The 21,032-nt window shown below is 42.9% G+C and overlaps 1 protein-coding gene across 1 annotated transcript in view; it reads right to left on the bottom strand.

Moving 5' to 3' along the window:
* DLAT (dihydrolipoamide S-acetyltransferase) overlaps positions 1-20,693 on the bottom strand; it is a 52,708-nt gene extending 32,015 nt beyond the window's left edge. The window contains exons 1-5 of the mRNA XM_068124796.2: positions 20,263-20,693; positions 16,824-16,925; positions 9,682-9,806; positions 7,152-7,311; positions 5,390-5,516 (exon numbers count right to left, since the gene is read on the bottom strand). Of these exons, the coding sequence (XP_067980897.2) occupies positions 5,390-5,516; positions 7,152-7,311; positions 9,682-9,806; positions 16,824-16,925; positions 20,263-20,472 (724 nt within the window). The 5' untranslated portion in view covers positions 20,473-20,693. The remainder of the gene's footprint in view (positions 1-5,389; positions 5,517-7,151; positions 7,312-9,681; positions 9,807-16,823; positions 16,926-20,262) is intronic.
* Positions 20,694-21,032: the final 339 nt, after the last annotated feature.

The raw sequence follows: 21,032 nt of genomic DNA, 5'->3' as shown, positions 1-21,032 counted from the left end.
TGAAATGATTTGATTTTGGTGAAGATCTGGAACCGGATGCTAGAATTTATAAAAGCGATTCTTGACCATTGAGAGATCGGGCCAAAAAAGACATATAGACAATAGCTGTAAAAGTTATGGACGGATTCAGACGAAACTTGGTGGACAGGTTGTGTGTGCGACAAGGAAGAATTGATTCCATTTTGGTTCAGGGTCGGAACAGGATCCATTAGTTTAGTGGGATTCCATTAGTGGGATAAAACTAAAAATAAAACCACCTTTAGAGGCCATTTTTCCCCGCAAAGCGGGAGGTTGGCCTTTTTCGGGAACCGTGGCTGTTGTTGTTTTTCGGTCCCCTTTTTGAAGCAATGTTTTACGGCCGGATGCCCTTCCTGACGCCAACCCTTTTTGCCGCCTTTAACGACAAACAGGGAATTACCAGTGAACTGGTACTCAATTAGCCGACCTCGGAAGGATGACAGGCTGAGTCAACCCCCCTGGCGTTAATTCAGCGATCGACCGGGATTCGAACCCAGGATCCTAGGATCCTAAGCCGGCACCCTAGCCGCTAGCCCAACACCAGGGTCTCACAAAAGTGGGATACAAAACGTTAACTGTTCAGCCTAATGGATGTATGCGTTCTACTGAGTGCTGTTCAAGTTACTTTTGTTTTTAAAAGCGGCCTTGGAAAAACGCCACAATTAGCTATTTTAACACGGATATACACCTTAACACAGATTTCGCCAAAGTGGCAAAACCCCTTTGGGGAGGGGGCAAATGAAGTCGCTACAACCTCCATCGTGTGACCCCTAGTCTTCCTGTCAAGTTTGGTGGAGATTGGATAAGTAACGACGGAATGTATTGTGGTCAGACAGACACCAAATTGTGTATGATGAATAAAAAGAACAAATACTGGTTGCTAGTTCTAACTAATCTATATTCTTACCTTGTGCTTTTGCCAAAATTCAAATTATAATAGCAACCTAGGTTTCACTTAATCTTCACACATTGCTTAGCAGTCTACATTATTAGCCCCGGCTGGACTTGGTCTGAAACAGGGGCTTATGGATTTGGTCTCGTCCGTCCGTGCGCCCGCAACCATATCTTTGAGAGGTATAGACCGATTTTGCACAAACTTGTCACACAGATAATGAATTATAGCTCACATATGCATGTCATTTTCTTTCGAGATCAGATCCAAGATGGTCGACTGGCGGTAATTTTGTTTAAACATGTCCCCAACCATTTCTTGAAAATGTATGGTCCTATTTTGTTCAGATTTGGCACAAGCACAGTACATGAGTATGCATATGCAGAATACTTTGTTTTGTCATCTGACAAAAAATGGGCGACTGACAGCCTTTAACTCCGTACAGCAAAGTTACTAAAACCACGTCAGAGAATATGACATTTTATGTCTTTTTCTTCTTGTTATTTCATAAATATAAGATCACAATTGTTTGTAGTGTCCACAGAAATGAGCCCAAACCACAACTGTCACAAATACATGCATCTTGAATAGTCAATAGTTATTATAAAATAACATCCAAAACTGTTTATAGAGTTCAATTTGTCCCTATAAGCTAAATTGTATAAATCCCTAACCTAATAACATAACAATAACCACAAGATGTTCAATAAAAACCCAAACATGGTCAAATAGTCTGATTTGATTAAAGAAAATTTTCTTATTGGATGAAAGTAGTGCTGTTAGCTAGATTCAAAATCCCGTCTCGGAACCGTCTCGATAAATTTTCAATTTTCATAACGGGATCTCGGATCGGCTCGGTTCCCGGCAAAGTAAAAAAAAAAAAAAAAAAAATTAAAAAAAAATAAAATAAAATAAATAAATAATAAGGCTTCAAAAATAATGGAATTTCATTACAATATATAAACAACAATGAAAAAAATTCATTTCTGATGTTGAGTACTTAAATTCCGACTTAGCTTCCATTTACCGGGATGAAATAAAATACACCGCCTACATGCAGATGATCGGCCACCGATGGGACCGGGTTATCTCATTACAGTTTGTATTGTCGTGTAATTTCTTGCTCGGAATGTCAGAGAGAGGGAGAAAATGTTTCTGCCCAGGCATATTCGAGTCCAGGTTGGAGTTTCATTATCATTTTGTGAGTTGTGATCGCCAAGGGGCTCGCTCCCCCCCCCCCCCCCCCCCCCCGTTCCCCTCCCCTCCCCCGCCCGGCAATGCCGGGTACTTCTGCTAGTAAATTATAGCAGGCGGTGTAGTGATCACCCCCCCCCCCCCTCCTTATTTTGACTCTGTGACTAAAGTAAACGTAATCAACTTATCAGGCCTAAAGTGGAGATAAGATAACCAAAATACTTTCACATTCAAACCGTCAAACCAAACCCCGAGGGATTCTTACAATTTATAGATTTAGCGTTGCAATTAAACATAAACGTTCATCAAAAACTCATCTTCATAAAACTACATAATGTATTGTACTTGTATTAATACATTGTGTGTTGAATAATCCATTATAAACGTGTTTTTAATCTAAATAAACATCGTCCCTCCAATCACGGAGCCTCGAGCGAGTCCCTCGATATTAATGTGCAAAAGACCATAGCAACCACATCCTGTAACTCGTCTCCAAGGACGGACACGTGACCGCAGCGGGGCGGGGCGAGGCGGAGTGATACAGCGGAAGGATTCGACGGATTAAATGAAGCCGCGATGCGGCGGATTTTCATTGTGACCTTCATCCTGATGTCGTTACCTCCGCCACCAAAGGTAGATGGAGGTTATGTTTTCACTCCTGTCTGTTTGTCCGTTTGTTTGTGAACACAATATCTCAAAAGGTTGTGGACGGATTCGGACGAAATTTTGTGGAGATGCAGCGTGTGTGACAAGGACGACATGATTAGATGTTGGTGAAGATCCGGATTCGGAATTCGGATTCGTTTGCAGTGCATTGTTTGTTGACAAGGGGAAAATCCTGGAACAGTGAGTTTACTTTATCTATCATCGTTTGTGTCAGTTCAGCTGCACTTGCGAAAAATGATGCTTGTGCAGAAGCAGAGTAATGAAAGCAAGGCTCAATAAATGCCTCTATTGTGGAAAATATCTGCAAGAAGTTGGAATTTTAACCGGGATTTTTTTACCGAGAAATTGCGTCAATCAATTTATCTCGGGACCGTCCCGAGACCGTCTCGAAAGCCGAAACCGCCGGGATTTCGTCCCGGTCTCGGCTGACAGCCCTAGATGAAAGGCTTTGTTCATTGAACTCTTTTGTTGACTTTTCAGCCTCTGTGGATAGCTTCATGAAACTTCCTCGTTGGTGGAGACACAACTTGAATCTTGCACTCCAAAGGTATTGCATTTGGTTTGCATTTCAAGGTTCCTCTTTTGCTTCATATTGTTGTGGTTTTAGAACCCTCACTTGTGTAAATACTTGTAAATAATTCTCGTCATTAAAAGGTCAAAAGTAGCACCCATAGATAGGCCACAGCAACACGTAGGTCACCTTAGAAATCTCAGTTATTTCCTTATTATGCGTCTAGTTAAGGCTGTGTTCCCAATAGGTGAATCTGCGTTGCATCAATTAAATAATAATAGGTCCCAATCCATTCTGGCCATTTTGCCAACGTCTCTCTCCCAATTCTATTACGCGCCTTGTGTTAGCAGCGTTCGCTGCCTCGCTGAGCTTCCGCCCAAGCGCCGCCATTAACCATGCGGTCAAGCTCGAGGAAGAAGGGGGCAGAGCGCCAAGAACAAGGTGTGGCTTGTCAACGAGCCGTCAAAGGCGGAGCCGGTAAGCCCCGACCAGCCAACCCGGGCTGATGAGCCTTTGTGGAGCGCGTAGTGATCTGAAAGCGCGTTATATAAGCGCGAGCGCCAAGCCCTTTTACGGACTGCGCAGGGGACCATCGTTACACTCTACAGGACATCATTCGGCTGACTCCTTTTGCACGGACGGCGCGAGGAGTTATTGAGCGGCGCTGATTGCCCTTTGCTACAAACTGCCCTTTTTGATACGAACATTGATCGGGAGAGAGAGAGAGAGCGTTTGGCACGAAATACGTTTATTACGTACGCCGCATCCCAGTCCCCCCGATATATGTAACGTCCGCTCGCGGTCAACGACACGCGGCGCGCTGCCGGCCTGCTGCCTTTGTCCATCACCACCACGGCACGAGTCGGGACCGGACGAGGAGCCTGGACATCTGCCTGGACCTTCCCCCCTACCAGCTACCATCCCATGTGAGTGTGTCTGTTTGTCCGGGGTCATAAGTTAAGACTGTATAGGTAAGCCTGCCCTGTGTCCTTCTCCTTCTTCCCTGCTTGTACATTCTTTCCTTTCCTCTTATTTTTGGTTTGTAAATAAATTACCTTTGTTCTTCCTATACTCTGGTTTCCTCTTATCCGATCGCTTTAGTCTTTTCTCAATTGAGTACCTGTGGCACGATTCGGAAACCGCTCAGAATCAGGTTTAGTCATTTGTTAATGGCTCGGACCGCGGATTGCTAACCGCTCGGCATTTACCATCACGTCCGTGGTTCGAGCAGGAGTTATTTCCCTGCTTTACGGTCGGGTTAATAAGTAGGTATTTGGGACTTCATTGACCAATGACCCTAGCTAATACCGACCGGGAGGAGCGTTGTAGCTTCCAGGACTCGGGACGGCCAGCTTAAAGGACAAGGGGATTAACCCCCCCCCTTGATAAGGGGAGCGCCGACCCCCGAATCCGTAACAATATCTTCACTTGTGCAATATGCTTGTTATAGGTTTTTACAAAGGGCAGGATCTACTTTGGCTCTAGAGTCTAGATGGTCCAACATTTAAACTTATGTCAAACCTTGAGCCTTCAGATCATGCTGATATTCAATTGAAAGATGATCAAGGGCCCTTTTGTCATGAGCCAAATGGTCGGGCAGACAATAGGCCATTTTTCACTTTTTGCTGGATAAAGTTGTTTTTTTTATTGATTATTAATCTCCTGCCTATGTTAGGAGATTTTATATATATTTTATATTTTAAATATAATATATATTTATATAATATAATATATATATATATTTAAATTTAAATATATATTTTAAATATATATCGTTACATATATTTTAACCAGGCTGTCTTGACTAGCCTTGCATCTCACTTGGACTGCTTCACTGGACCAATTGGAACAATACAAACACATTAAATGACATGGTCTCAGAATAATTATGGTTGCTGATATTCTCTCCTATACAAATAAATTGACTTTTGCAATTTAAAAAAAAAGAGAACAGGCTGCATAAATTCTTATCATTAATTCAAAGGAATATAGAAAGGAAAATTCCCACCTGAATCGTAATCTAAATTTCCAAGTTATACGAACAAACAATAGTTTTTAAATAGTACTTGATATATGGCCAACAAAAACAAGAAGCAGGAAAAACACACCAATTGTCGCTTTATCGGTCTCGATCTCAGCGAGAAGATCTCCCTCGCTAAGGTGCTCTCCCTCACGCTTCTCCCACCGCTGGATGGTCCCCATTGCCATAGTGGGAGAGAGTGCTGGGAGCAAGATCTGGTAAAGAACACAATAATTAAGTGAGGGTCCAATGTCCATACTGCGACAAGGCTTTTCTTATTAACAAATAATGAAATTTAAAAAATACTTCGTCGGAAACAGAAAGTAAAACTCCAATTTCAAAACCTTAGAATTTGTATGTCGGATCATCATTTTTACTTCCTTTACAGGTGCAGAAGCTCATGGAAGAGCAAGTTTTTAATTTTTAACTTTACATCTTTAATGTAAAATGCACCATTAAGCAATAAATGAAATTTCAGCAATGGAGGCAGCACTTTCTTGTCTTTTTCCTGTAACAAGCTGTGTCCACGATAAGTTGAATTTAGCATACTGTTACGGTTTTGCCGTGACCCTCCTGCCCTTACCAGGGGGGAGATTAAGCCCCTTGTTGTTTTTGGGTCGTCGCAACCACAAGACTTTGAGTCGCCACTCACAGACGCAGGACAGGGTTGACGGCAGACGCAGGACAGGGTTTCGGGACAATTCTCGCACGTTCCTAAATACCTACGACACCGCGGAAGCGGGGATCAAGTCTCGCACGAACTACGAGTAATTTGAGTGCACCCGAGCGGATGGCGCACCACGTGATCCGTGCTATTACCTTTGGTATTGGAACCCGATTAGAGCGATATAATTCGTACCACGCTCAGTCAATAGATGGAAGGGACGAAACGGTCAAATCAAAGAAATAACACGTTTAATAATTATTATTTAGAATGATTGGTAGAAGCAGAGACACAGGGCAGTTCTTATACAGTCTTAGCTTATTCCCCAGACACGGGCCCGTTCACACTCACAGGGGGAATGAAAGAAGGAAATGTTCATGCGCTGAACGCGCCGGCTCCGTTGTTCAGGAACAGCTCGCCCGGCGTGGCCCTCTGCCGGTCACAGCACGTCCCACGATGAAGGCAGGCAGGCAGGCGGGAGGGATCCTTGCGGCACGTATCTCGAACAAAGGCAGGCTGGCGAACATGCGCGTCTACCGCCCGGCTCGGCGGTTTCTCACAGCGCGATTAATCAACGGCACGCTTTCACTCGCGTAACTCAATAGGGGATTTGCCTCAAGCTCAACCGAGCGTTCAACTTGTTCAAGCGCCTCTCCCCTCAAAACTGCTTGACTTGTTTCAACGCACCTCTCCTCAGAACTGAGGTGGGGGCTTTTCGCAAAGGGTTATATTGCCACGCCCTTAGCCCGCATCGAATGTTCCAAACCACGCCTTTGCCACAGCCGTAAGCCACTCCCTTCGAGCCCTGATTGGCGGCTTGTGCTTACAGTCACTCCTTCCCCGCCTTCATTTAACACGTTTAATAATTCGACGTGTCCAGGCCTGCCTCGCGGCATTTCGCGCCAAAGCCAAAGTATCGAGGCGGCATAAAGCATTGGAGGGAAACCTAACTCTCATTATTCTACTCAACGCAAAACTAACACAGGAAAAGGACTATGCTTACATTTACTAAGAAATAACTGAACTATCGCGAGGCTATGTGTTGTAGCGTGACTAAACTATGAGGGGGAAATTAACCTTTATTGGTAAAAACACAAAACCGCAACAATACTTTCACATGTGGAGCACAGAGGTCATAGGAAATCTGGGCATCGACTGTGGAGATTCTGCACTATTACATTCATACCTTTATGTGAGGAGGATATGCCTTTGCTGGAGCTGAAGCTGCAGCTGATGGAGTGGTGGAAGGTGGTGGTGTGGACAAAGTTGAGGGAGGTGGAGTCGTTTCTGTGGCGACAGCAGCAGGATCGAGCTTGTAGTCTTTGAATGCAGCAACCGCATTTGCACTAAAAGTCACGCAATAAGCAGAAAACATATCAGAGCTGGTATTAAAATGAAATAAGATCAGATTCCAGAGCTCATGCAAATAAAAAATATATATATATATATATATAAGTATTGTGTTCCCAATGCACATATACACACACACACACACACACACACACACACACACACACACACACACACACACACACACACACACACACACACACACACACACACACACACAGCCGATATCGGAACCGGTAATCGGCACAGGCAGATATCAGCTATTTTTCGGTTATCTGCATCAACCGATTGGACTCAGTGTGGAGTGGCGATTACCGATTACGGTTGTACTGCAAACAACTCAAAAACCTTGAGTAGCTTTCGCCTGTTTAGGATTAATTTTTAAAAACAACGTTGCATTACAGCCGTTTCAAGAAGATGTTCATAAACATTCTTCTTTATAAACAGGTCGCAACCGTCGTGTGTCAGAGAGAAAAATTTGGCTCGGTCATTTGCGAAACATGTTAATATGGCAAACGGCTCGGAAATTGTGTTGTCGAATTTAATTTGCTTTGAAATTCACAAAGAGAAACAACATTACCTTTCCAAAGCACAAGCGATTAATCTATAATAACTAATTGCTTTAGAAACAGCTGCAAGGATAAAGGAAACTGCAAATGTGCGTACTGTATCTACTTCCTGCCAAGTACGTCTTGACGTCATACGTTCCAGGCATAGGCATCATTTTAATTCATTTTTCCACATTTTAAAGGCATAACACTAACAGTATTTCACATAGTCTTTAAAGGCCCCATTTTATATAACACATTTACTTATAGGTACGTTATAAGTGCATACTGTACTGCATTTCCGCTTCCTGGTTACGCTGGCATGTACATTTTGCTACATGATGCCGATCAAGTTTCAGTTTATATTCCCCATCTACTCCCCCACATTTAATCAAACAAATACATGAAACACATCAAACCAGAAAAGCGGTGGAGAAACCCGAAAATAAGCAGGGCTTGTAAGTCCAGCATTGTTATAGATTATTTTCTGATTAATGCAACCTTCACATACACGGATTATTCTTACGAGTCCTTACGGATCGCCAACTCGTAGTCAATCACAAGCATCCGTAAATAACTCGCTGGTATCCGTAGATAACTCGTCACAACTCGCAACAACTTTTGACATGTCAAAAATCATCTTCCGTTATTTACGGATGCTTGCGATTGACTACGAGTTGGCGATCCGTAAGGACTCGTAAGAATAATCCGTGTATGTGAAGGCACCCTAACCCGCTTGATCAAACTTTCGTTGATCAATTTACTTACTGTATGAACGTTGTTTGGAACGGAATCGCTTTGCAACCAGGGGACTCCTTGTACTGTATTTTGTACATGTATGAAACGCTTTATATTATATTCGCTCCCTCCCACACTTCTCCCTGCTCTCAAATGTTGTGTTTGTGTGCTTCCCCTTCTCTCCCCATCTTGTCTTCCGCTCCCTCTTTTTATATATTTTGTTTGTCTGGTTGATTTGTTTGTGAAATAAATGTTAGCTCTTTCACGAGGCTCGATTCAGTATACAAAAAAAATAAAAAATAAAAAAATTAAAAATCCGTCAAATCATCGATAGCTTATCAAATGAGCACATGGAAGCTCATCATTAGTTTAAAAATGACAGGATCCTGTGTCGTTCAATGCACCAATCAATTAAAGAAGGAATTAAAAAATTATCGCTTGACAACCATCAATAACGTTAACCCGTCAATCGCGGCACGGCACCAATCAGATGTAAAGACTAGAAAATGGTACATTGACGATGATCATAGACAGCACAACCGTGGTTGATTTATGGAAAAGGCTTGATAAAAACACAAGTGGAGAGATTCCCTGAACCCTGTTGTATAATAATATGATGCATCAAGCATTTTGGTGCAAAAATTAACTTTGGGCTCAAAGATAAAATGCAAACACCATTTTGGGACCAAATACACGATGATGTTATTTTGGAATGTCATATCCTCAATGCTTACCAATTTATCGTTTGACATTGAAATCAAATCCAAACAAGGATTAGCAGAACAAATGTTATTAATTAAAGGAAAAAAAAATAGTGAAGTGATTTTATTGTGACTGAAAGATTAAACAACTTAAACTTTGTCCCAAATATTACATTTAAACCCGGATAAAAAACAATGACCTGATCTTCCATCACCTGTGGGAAAAATGATTTACATGTAAAACAACCCAATTACACAGATCATCACTATCAAAGACACCGACCGATGTCCCTCCGAAGGATAAACCTTTCAGGGGCTCTTACTATGTGTATCTGGTGCAACTCAAAACTGGACCTGCCAGCAGTGACTAGTGACTCACTCATCAACAGTGACACATATTATGGTTCCAATGGGAATATCCTTAGATCCCTCCGGCATCAAAATCTTTGCCATGAATGCTTCATCTGTGCTTTCAAAGCCCATGGACGCCTTGTCAGTCTCCACCTGCACTCAAAATAAAATAGAACCAAACAACCATCTCACACATTTGCAATAGGAAATGCATAATATGCATAATAATGAGTAGGCCTGACAATATATTATTGTGAAAATGGTTTAGGAGTTAAAGAGAGGATTAATTATTTCGTTATTTAACAATCAATGTATGAATAAAATGTCCTGTATGAATGAATGAATGATCGTTTTGAGGCCATTTTCCCCGCAAGAGCGGGGGTTAGCCTTGCGGGCCCCATGACAATCATGGTTCCCTGTTTGAGGCAATGTTTTTTTATGGCCGGATGCCCTTCCTGACGCCAACCCTTAGTCGCCTCTTACGATGCGCAGGGATACGGTTTACCTATTCTAAACCGGGGTACACACCGGGAAACTGTGATGTGATGTGATCCTGTGATGCTCAAAATTAGCATTACCAGGATCGTTTGCACAGAAAGTCTTCCTATCAACTAGTGTTTGTGCCTCTTCTTTTTCCTATTCAACCCCATTTTTGTCCCCCGTCGCACAGCGTAGCGAAAGGGGGACTATGGCTTTCCCCTCCGTCCGTGTGTCCGTCCGTCCGTCCGTGTGTGTGTGCATGCGTGTTTGCGTGCGGTTGTGCGTGCGTGCGTGCATGCGTGCGGGCGTGCGTGCGTGCGTAAGCCAAGGACCGCATTCAAATTTGGTGTGTGGGTGCAACAAACGTCAAAATCCAAGATGGCCGCCGCCATGTATGTCTGATGCCATGTATGTCTGAACCTTGTGAGATGAATATCTTGAAAAATAAGCGAAGTACCAACTTCTAATCTGGTGTGTGGGTGTATCTAGGCATAAGGAAGAACGCTATTGAAAATTGGGTCGCCACGTCAAAATCCAAGATGGCCACCGCCATGTATGTCTGAACCTTGTGAGATGAATATCTTGAAAAATAAGTGAAGTAACAACGTCTAATTTGGTGTGTGGGTGTATCTCGCCATAAGGAAGAAAACTATTGAAAATTGGGTCGCCACGTCAAAATACAAGATGGCCGCTACCATATATATATGTCTGAACCTTGTGAGCGAAATATCGCGAAAAATAAGCGAAGTACCAACTTCTAATCTGGCGTGTGGGTGTATCTAGGCACAAGGAAGGACGCTGTTTAAAATTGGGTCGCCACGTCAAAATCCAAGATGGCCACCGCCATGTATGTCTGAACCTTGTGAGATGAATATCTTGAAAAATAAGCGAAGTACCAACTTCTAATGTGGTGTGTGGGTGTATCTAGGCATAAGGAAGAACGCTATTGAAAATTGGGTCGCCACGTCAAAAGCCAAGATGGCCACCGCCATGTATGTCTGAAACTTGTGAGATGAATATCTTGAAAAATAAGCAAAGTACCAACTTCTAATTTGGTGTGTGGGTGTACATCGGCATAAGGAAGAAGGCTATTGAAAATTGGGTCGCCACGTCAAAATCCAAGATGGCCGCCTCCATGTATGTCTGACCCTTGTGAGCGAAATATCATATCATAGCATGTTTTCTGCGTGTTCCACTTTGTCAACTCACATCACTTCCCCGACGGGGGACCTAGGCGTAACGCTTGTCATATTTGATTTCTCCCCTTATATTATGCCATAGGTGTAATGGGCCTTTCTCACCCTACTTTTCCCCATTTCCCCATTGTGTGCTTCCCCTTTTCTCCCTTCCCCTCTTTATTAATTCCCTGCCTCATGGCCTGCACAATGGCGACTGGAGAAGTGGGGCAATCGGTGAGGCTCCGTCACGCCCAGCACCCCAAGCTACCTGGCTGGCGGCACGGCAAATATGGGGAGCACAGATGATGCGGTTCACAAAGCTTTTAAAGCGATCTTCCCAGGGGCATGCAGGGTAGTTGAGTTATCAGCTGGGAGCGACCGGGAGTTGGGGCCAGAAGTTTGGCGAGGAAAGAGTGGTTTCGGGGTCTGGAGTGGACGTGTCCCAATGCAAATTGAATGACGGGCTCACCCGGACAGGCTCACCTCTAATCATGACCAGCACGCACCACGTTGCACCTCCTGCTGTCCCAAGAGGAAAGGCCATAAACCTCTATCTCCCCATCTGTATCACTCTCCTGGTTTGTCATGAGTTTTCTGTACCAGTGTGGTGGTTAGGTAGGACCTTAGCTTAAGACAGGCATTGAGGCGTTCATGTCCAGAATAAGTGGGTTCGTCAATTTTGTCTTTGTCCCTTCCTCATCGATTTATTGTGTTCCCATCCTTGTTAAAATTAAATCCATTATTTTTTCCATTAACGCCATGGTCGTGGGGACACGATCAGTCCTCCAGCGTAGTTAAATTGCGAATGAGAGTTATAAGCATGCCGTAATGTTGGTGTGCAAACTAAATAATAGTAATTAAATAACACACACACACACACACACACACACACACACACACACACACACACACACACACACACACACACACACACACACACACACACCTTTTCCTAATACCAATCCTACTAAATGCTTGAACAATGTAGAAATCAGGCAAAAATGGTACAACTCAAAACTGGGCATGCCAAAAGGGGGACCACAAGAAAATAAAACATTAAATAAAGAAATAAAACAAAAACAAAAGATGAGGAAAAATTCTCCTTTTATTTAAAAAAAGAAAACTTTCAACTCATTAAGAGTAAGAGAATAATTTATTTATTTTCCACCACATGTAGACAGCCTCGACAGTACGCACACCAGCTTCTGAGCTGTCTAGCCTAGGTTTGAATCCTGACCTAGCTGTAAACTTTCACCCAGGTGTTTCGCAGCCACAGCAATTCATCAATGTGTGCGCAATCCCTCACCTACGTCATGTCTGCTAAACTGGACGTCATGTCTGCTAGCGTTAGTTGATGGAAGTTAAAAATCCCAGTGTCCTTTGCAATGAGTAGACAAGCTATCACTGGCACCATAAACAAACTCCAAATTCCTGCACGGACTGGCTGTTGGTAAACAACACAAATGCACCCGGCATAATAACCCTCGCCCAGGAACTCTACGGTCAGCACCAACATTCCGTATAGAGTATTGTGTTCCCATCTTCGACGACGATGATGACAGACAACCATGTTTGATCTTCAAGGCATCAGTAGAAGATGATGTTTATCAATTGAAAACATGAACAAATTAAGTGACACTAGGGCGCGCCCGTACGTGGGTGCAAAAAAACATGCGTGCAAACAACAACAACAAAAAAAAACTTTGAAACCACGTGGCAGTAACGACCACAGAACCCCCCCCCCTCTATTTACATGAAATGGTTTGGTCCATTCGCAAAGCCAAAGCGAACGGCTTGCGAGTACGGTAGAACCCCCCCCCCCTCTATTTACATGAAATGGTTTGGTCCATTCGCAAAGCCAAAGCGAACGGCGAACGGCTAAATCGCCATAGCTCGGTAACTACTTCTCCGATTAATATGAAACCTTGAAAAGGCACATCCTCAGGTCCCCAGCAATATATCTGGCAAGTTTCAATTAGATCGGACCCGTGGTTGTCGAGAAACAGCGGTCACAGACAAACACACACACACACACACAGACACACACACACACACACACAGACACACACACACACAGAGATTACTGGAATTATAGATAGACTAGGACGTGCCCGTACGTGGGTGCCCGTTCCTTGCCAAAAAAAAAAAAAAAAATGTCTTCGCCCATGCATGCATGGGCGTGCCCATGGGCCCATGGGCGTGCCCGTAAGTGCGTGATGTGACCGTACAATGAATGTATCGTCCCGACGCCGCAGCTCGGATGGCGCTGCAGTTAATCGGGCCTGTATCGACAGAGTTATTATAAACGTGTACTACAATCGATCGTACCTTACAGCGTCTGCTCGCCACGTTCACGTCGTCACTATGACTATCCGTAAGTCCGGAAGTGACGTCCTCATTTGACTGTCCGGAAGGTCGCATATCGCAGTTACGATGAATCGCAAATTAGTTTTAATTAGTTTTAAAACATAGTTTAACGCCAACATAGCGCCAACATAGTTTGCCAACGTGAAATAAATGAATACGCTCTCAAATGTGACGTCCGAGGCAGAGTCTGTTCGCCACGTTCGGCACACGTGATAGCTCGCTGCTCTCTGATTGGTTGAATCGTTTTTTGGACATAGCTCGGTAACTACTTCTCCGATTAATATGAAACCTTGAAAAGGCACATCCTCGGGTCCCCAGCAATATACCTGGCAAGTTTCAAGTATATCGGACCCGTGGTTGTCGAGAAACAGCGGTCACAGACAAACAGACATACACACAGACATACACACAGACATACACACAGACATACAGAGATTACTGGAATTATAGATAGAAGATAGATGATGGGTAAATGGGTGGGCAAGTAAGAAAAATGGGTAAAAATCTATCAAGTGGCAGAAGTCTGCAACATCTGTTATGTCAACGAGAACAAGAATAACAAAATGCACCGAGAAATAGAATAACAAAATGCACCGAGAACTAGAATAACAAAATGCACCGAGAACTAGAATAACAAAATGCACCGAGAAATAGAATAACAAAATGCACCGAGAACTAGAATAACAAAATGCACCGAGAACTAGAATAACAAAATGCACCGAGAACTAGAATAACAAAATGCACCGAGAAATAGAATAACAAAATGCACCGAGAACTAGAATAACAAAATGCATCGAGAAATAGAATAACAAAATGCACCGAGAAATAGAATAACAAAACTGCACCGAGAAATAGAACAACAAAATGCACCGAGAACTAGAACAACAAAATGCACTGAGAACTAGAACAACAAAATGCACCGAGAAGTAGAACAACAAAATGCACCGAGAACTAGAATAACAAAATGCACCGAGAACTAGAATAACAAAATGCACCGAGAACTAGAATAACAAAATGCACCGAGAACTAGAATAACAAAATGCACCGAGAACTAGAATAACAAAATGCACCGAGAACTAGAATAACAAAATGCACCGAGAACTAGAATAACAAAATGCACCGAGAACTAGAATAACAAAATGCACCGAGAACTAGAATAACAAAATGCACCGAGAAATAGAATAACAAAATGCACCGAGAACTAGAATAACAAAATGCATCGAGAAATAGAATAACAAAATGCACCGAGAAATAGAATAACAAAATGCACCAAGAACTAGAATAACAAAATGCACCGAGAACTAGAACAACAAAATGCACCGAGAACTAGAACAACAAAATGCACTGAGAACTAGAATAACAAAATGCACCGATAACTAGAATAACAAAATGCACCGATAACTAGAATAACAAAATGCACCGAGAAATAGAATAACAAAATGCACCGAGAACTAGAATAACAAAATGCACCGAGAACTAGAATAACAAAATGCACCGAGAACTAGAACAACAAAATGCACCGAGAACTAGAACAACAAAATGCACCGAGAACTAGAATAACAAAATGCACCGAGAAATAGAATAACAAAATGCACCGAGAACTAGAATAACAAAATGCACCGAGAAATAGAATAACAAAATGCACCGATAACTAGAATAACAAAATGCACCGAGAACTAGAATAACAAACTGCACCGAGAATTAGAATAACAAAATGCACCGAGAAATAGAACAACAAAATGCACCGATAACTAGAATAACAAAATGCACCGATAACTAGAATAACAAAATGCACCGATAACTAGAATAACAAAATGCACCGATAACTAGAATAACAAAATGCACCGATAACTAGAATAACAAAATGCACCGAGAACTAGAATAACAAAATGCACCGAGAACTAGAATAACAAAATGCACCGAGAACTAGAACAACAAAATGCACCGAGAACTAGAATAACAAACTGCACCGAGAATTAGAATAACAAAATGCACCGATAAATAGAACAACAAAATGCACCGATAAATAGAACAACAAAATGCACCGATAACTAGAATAACAAAATGCACCGATAACTAGAATAACAAAATGCACCGATAACTAGAATAACAAAATGCACCGACAACTAGAATAACAAAATGCACCGACAAATAGAATAACAAAATGCACCGAGAACTAGAATAACAAAATGCACCGAGAACTAGAATAACAAAATGCACCGAGAACTAGAACAACAAAATGCACCGAGAACTAGAATAACAAAATGCACCGAGAACTAGAACAACAAAATGCACCGACAACTAGAATAACAAAATGCACCGAGAAATAGAATAACAAAATGCACCGAGAAATAGAATAACAAAATGCACCGAGAACTAGAATAACAAAATGCACCGACAACTAGAATAAGTAAATGCACCGATAACTAGAATAACAAAATGCACCGAGAACGAGAACAACAAAATGCACCGAGAACTAGAATAACAAAATGCACCGAGAACTAGAACAACAAAATGCACCGACAACTAGAATAACAAAATGCACCGAGAAATAGAATAACAAAATGCACCGAGAAATAGAATAACAAAATGCACCGAGAACTAGAATAACAAAATGCACCGACAACTAGAATAAGAAAATGCACCGATAACTAGAATAACAAAATGCACCGATAACTAGAATAACAAAATGCACCGAGAAATAGAATAACAAAATGCACCGAGAACTAGAACAACAAAATGCACCGACAACTAGAATAAGAAAATGCACCGATAACTAGAATAACAAAATGCACCGATAACTAGAATAACAAAATGCACCGAGAAATAGAATAACAAAATGCACCGATAACTAGAATAACAAAATGCACCGATAACTAGAATAACAAAATGCACCGATAACTAGAATAACAAAATGCACCGATAACTAGAATAACAAAATGCACCGAGAACTAGAATAACAAAATGCACCGATAACTAGAATAACAAAATGCACCGATAACTAGAATAACAAAATGCACCGAGAACTAGAATAACAAAATGCACCGATAACTAGAATAACAAAATGCACCGAGAACTAGAATAACAAAATGCATTACAAGAGATGTGAAAATCACAGAAGCTGAAAAAGTCATCGCCTTCTTACCTCGGCTATGAGATCCCCTTCCAAAATCTTGTCTCCTGGGGCTTTTTCCCAACGTGTGATTGTACCCGTAGTCATCGTAGGGGACAAAGCAGGGAGGGAAACCTGGAATGAAATACATGGAAAAAGATATGCTGCATATACAATATACAACAACAAAGATGAAACTAGAGCGAAGTCAATGGCGCGCCATCGCAAATCCCCAAGTTTCCCACCTAAAGCAAAGCTGAAAGATGGCAAAACGTTCCACCAGGAATGACCCAATATCAAAATAATGGAGTTGACTTCCCCACCAGCCCACATTTTGACCCTGTGACCACCCCCTGGGGAATAAATCAGGGGTCAAAAAAAAGGTTACATATTTCATGCGTCCCCCAATATTTGCATACACAAAGTTTCATTTTAAAATGTTTCTAAATGTGCCCATAATTGCATTTTTGGGGGGAATTTGACCTTTTGAGCCCCCATCCCAGTAGGTGGCATCAAAAACGATACTGCTCTTCCACCTTCATGCCTTGTGGTGATCACAACCGTTTAGGTTTAGGAGGAGATGGCGTGACGTACGGACGGAGCCAATTTCAATATCCCCAGTTGTTTTATAAAAACTGTGGGGATAATAAAGATAAGAGTCCATGATAACAGTTTCAGATAACGGTAGTCTTAAAATTTTCACTTGTGCAATGACGTTTACGAAAGGGCTGTGTCCGTCTGTCTGTCTGTGTCTATGTGTCTGTCTATCTATGTATCTGTCTGTCTATGTGTCTGTCTATCTGTCTGTGTGTCTGCCTGTCTGTGTGTCTGCCTGTCTGCCTGTCTGTGTGTCCATGTGTCTGTGTGTCCATGTGTCTGTGTGTCCATGTGTCTGTCTGTCCATGTGTCTATCTGTGTGTGTCTATGTGTCTGTCTATCTATGTGTCTGTCTATCTGTGTATGTGTCTGTCCATCCATGCGTGTCTATCTATGCATGTGTCTATCTATGCATATGTAAATCTATGCATGTGTCTATCTATGCATGTGTCTATCTATGCATGTGTCTATCTATGCGTGTGTCTATCGATGCGTGTCTATCGATGCGTGTGTCTATCGATGCGTGTGTCTATCGATGCGTGTGTCTATCGATGCGTGTGTCTATCGATGCGTGTGTCTATCGATGCGTGTGTCTATCGATGCGTGTGTCTATCGATGCGTGCGTCTATCGATGCGTGCGTCTATCGATGCGTGCGTCTATCGATGCGTGCGTCTATCGATGCGTGCGTCTATCGATGCGTGCGTCTATCGATGAGTGCGCCTATCGATGCGTGCGCCTGTCTATGCGTGCGTCTGTCTATGCGTGCGTCTGTCTATGCGTGCGTCTGTCTATGCGTGCGTCTGTCTATGCGTGCGTCTGTCTATGCGTGCGTCTGTCTATGCGTGCGTCTGTCTATGCGTGCGTCTGTCTATGCGTGCGTCTGTCTATGCGTGCGTCTGTCTCTGCGTGCGTCTGTCTATGCGTGTGTCTGTCTATGCGTGTGTCTGTCTATGCGTGTGTCTGTCTATGCGTGTGTCTGTCTATGCATGTGTCTGTCTATGCATGTGTCTGTCTATGCGTGTCTGTCTATGCGTGTGTCTGTCTATGCATGTGTCTGTCTATGCATGTGTCTGTCTATGCATGTGTCTGTCTGTCTATGCGTGTGTCTGTCTGTCTATGCGTGTGTCTGTCTGTCTATGCGTGTGTCTGTCTGTCTATGCGTGTGTCTGTCTGTCTATGCGTGTGTCTGTCTGTCTATGCGTGTGTCTGTATATGCATGTGTCTGTATATGCGTGTGTCTGTATATGCGTGTGTCTATCTATGCGTGTCTGTCTATGCGTGTCTGTCTATGCGTGTGTCTGTCTATGCATGTGTCTGTCTATGCATGTGTCTGTCTATGCATGTGTCTGTCTGTCTATGCGTGTGTCTGTCTGTCTATGCGTGTGTCTGTCTGTCTATGCGTGTGTCTGTCTGTCTATGCGTGTGTCTGTCTGTCTATGCGTGTGTCTGTCTGTCTATGCGTGTGTCTGTCTGTCTATGCGTGTGTCTGTCTGTCTATGCGTGTGTCTGTCTGTCTATGCGTGTGTCTGTATATGCATGTGTCTGTATATGCATGTGTCTGTATATGCGTGTGTCTATCTATGCGTGTCTATCTATGCGTGTGTCTATGTGTGTGTCTATCTATGCGTGTGTCTATCTATGCGTGTCTATCTATGCATGTGTCTATGTGTGTGTCTATCTATGCGTGTGTCTATCTATGCGTGTCTATTTATGCGTGTCTATTTATGCGTGTGTTTATCTATGCGTGTGTCTGTCTATGCGTGTCTGTCTATGCGTGTGTCTGTCTGTCTATGCGTGTGTCTGTCTGTCTATGCGTGTGTCTGTCTGTCTATGCGTGTGTCTGTCTGTCTATGCGTGTGTCTGTCTGTCTATGCGTGTGTCTGTCTGTCTATGCGTGTGTCTGTCTGTCTATGCGTGTGTCTGTCTGTCTATGCGTGTGTCTGTCTGTCTATGCGTGTGTCTGTCTGTCTATGCGTGTGTCTGTCTGTCTATGCGTGTGTCTGTCTGTCTATGCGTGTGTCTGTCTGTCTATGCGTGTGTCTGTCTGTCTATGCGTGTGTCTGTCTGTCTATGCGTGTGTCTGTCTGTCTATGCGTGTGTCTGTCTGTCTATGCGTGTGTCTGTCTGTCTATGCGTGTGTCTGTGTCTATGCGTGTGTCTGTATATGCATGTGTCTGTATATGCATGTGTCTGTATATGCATGTGTCTGTCTATGCGTGTCTATCTATGCGTGTCTATCTATGCGTGTGTCTATGTGTGTGTCTATCTATGCGTGTGTCTATCTATGCGTGTCTATTTATGCGTGTCTATTTATGCGTGTGTTTATCTATGCGTGTGTCTATCTATGCGTGTGTCTATCTATGCGTGTGTCTATCTATGCGTGTGTCTGTCTGTCTATGCGTGTGTCTGTCTGTCTATGCATGTCTGTCTATGTGTGTGTGTGTCTATGCATGTGTCTGTCTATGCGTGTGTCTGTCTATGCATGTGTCTGTCTATGCATGTGTCTGTGCGTCTGTCTGTGCGTCTATCTATGTGTCTGTCGATCTATCTACGTGTCTATGTGTCTGTCTATCTTTGTGTCTGTCTGTCTATGTGTCTGTCTATCTATATATGTCTAACTATGTGTGTCTATCTATGCGTCTGTGTATCTGTGTCTGTCTATCTATCCATCTGTCTATCTGTCTGTCTGTCTGTAAAAACCGTAGTGAGCCGTGGTCTCCAAGAGGGCTGTGTGACAGAATATACAATTACAAGGCCTTGCTAACAAATAAACCCAGGTGGAAGAGGAGGGTGGTGACGATTAAAGGTCGAACCACGTTAAAAGTGGTGAATGGAGCAGCCAGACATTTACTTGTACACACAAGGACAACCCACCAGCTGATGAGGAGGCAGCGAGTAAAACCTCAAAGATCGGCCGGGTCCCAACCCCAGCGAAGGACCAGTTGTCGGCCAAGATCGCAAAGCAAGAACCAGCCGAGGCCTGGCACGTCCCAAAGCCTGAACCCGCAAGGTTCGAGTTCGGAGACGAAACCCAGGCAGCGATCGGGTTCGTGTGAGGATACGAGGACAGAGTGTGCAGAGCATCGGGACGAAGGGAAACAAAGCAGCAGACAGCAGGAAATTAAGTGAAAATAAATATGTATTTAAATATGAAACACAAATATCGGTTTCAAAATAATGGAGGGGGGGGGGAGGTTCTTTAAAAAGGAGAGCCAAGGACAGCCCCACGACCCAATAGAGAAGGAAACCTGTCCTTGGCAGGGCACTTGCGGTCCCGCCTTACGGCAATTTGCATGATCTACGGCACTGTCGTAAACCTCTGTCGTAAAGTAACGTATTGTTGTTTTTAAGGTAAACCTCTGTCGTAAAGTAACGTATTGTTGTTACTTCGTAAAGTAACGAAGCAGGAAATGTGGCTTTTATCTAATAAGTAATATTATGATTTGATAAAGACAAAAAAATAAATGTCGATCTAAAACGAAAAAATAAGGCGGAAAATAAAACAAGCATTTCCTATGTGATGCAGTATTGCTTTTTGCAGCAGTCAGAGGTCAAAGATGAGAAAACCTGAAAAGCAATATTAGATATACTTATACACAATGACAAAATAATACGAGAAACAAGGCCTTGGTTCTCATAATTCA

The sequence above is a fragment of the Myxine glutinosa genome, chromosome 1, assembly GCF_964187855.1.
Source record: "Myxine glutinosa chromosome 1, kmMyxGlut1.1, whole genome shotgun sequence".
In the NCBI taxonomy this organism is placed as follows: domain Eukaryota; kingdom Metazoa; phylum Chordata; class Myxini; order Myxiniformes; family Myxinidae; genus Myxine; species Myxine glutinosa.
The sequence above is the reverse complement of the archived record's forward strand: the minus strand, read 5'-3'. Positions and strand labels throughout refer to the sequence as shown.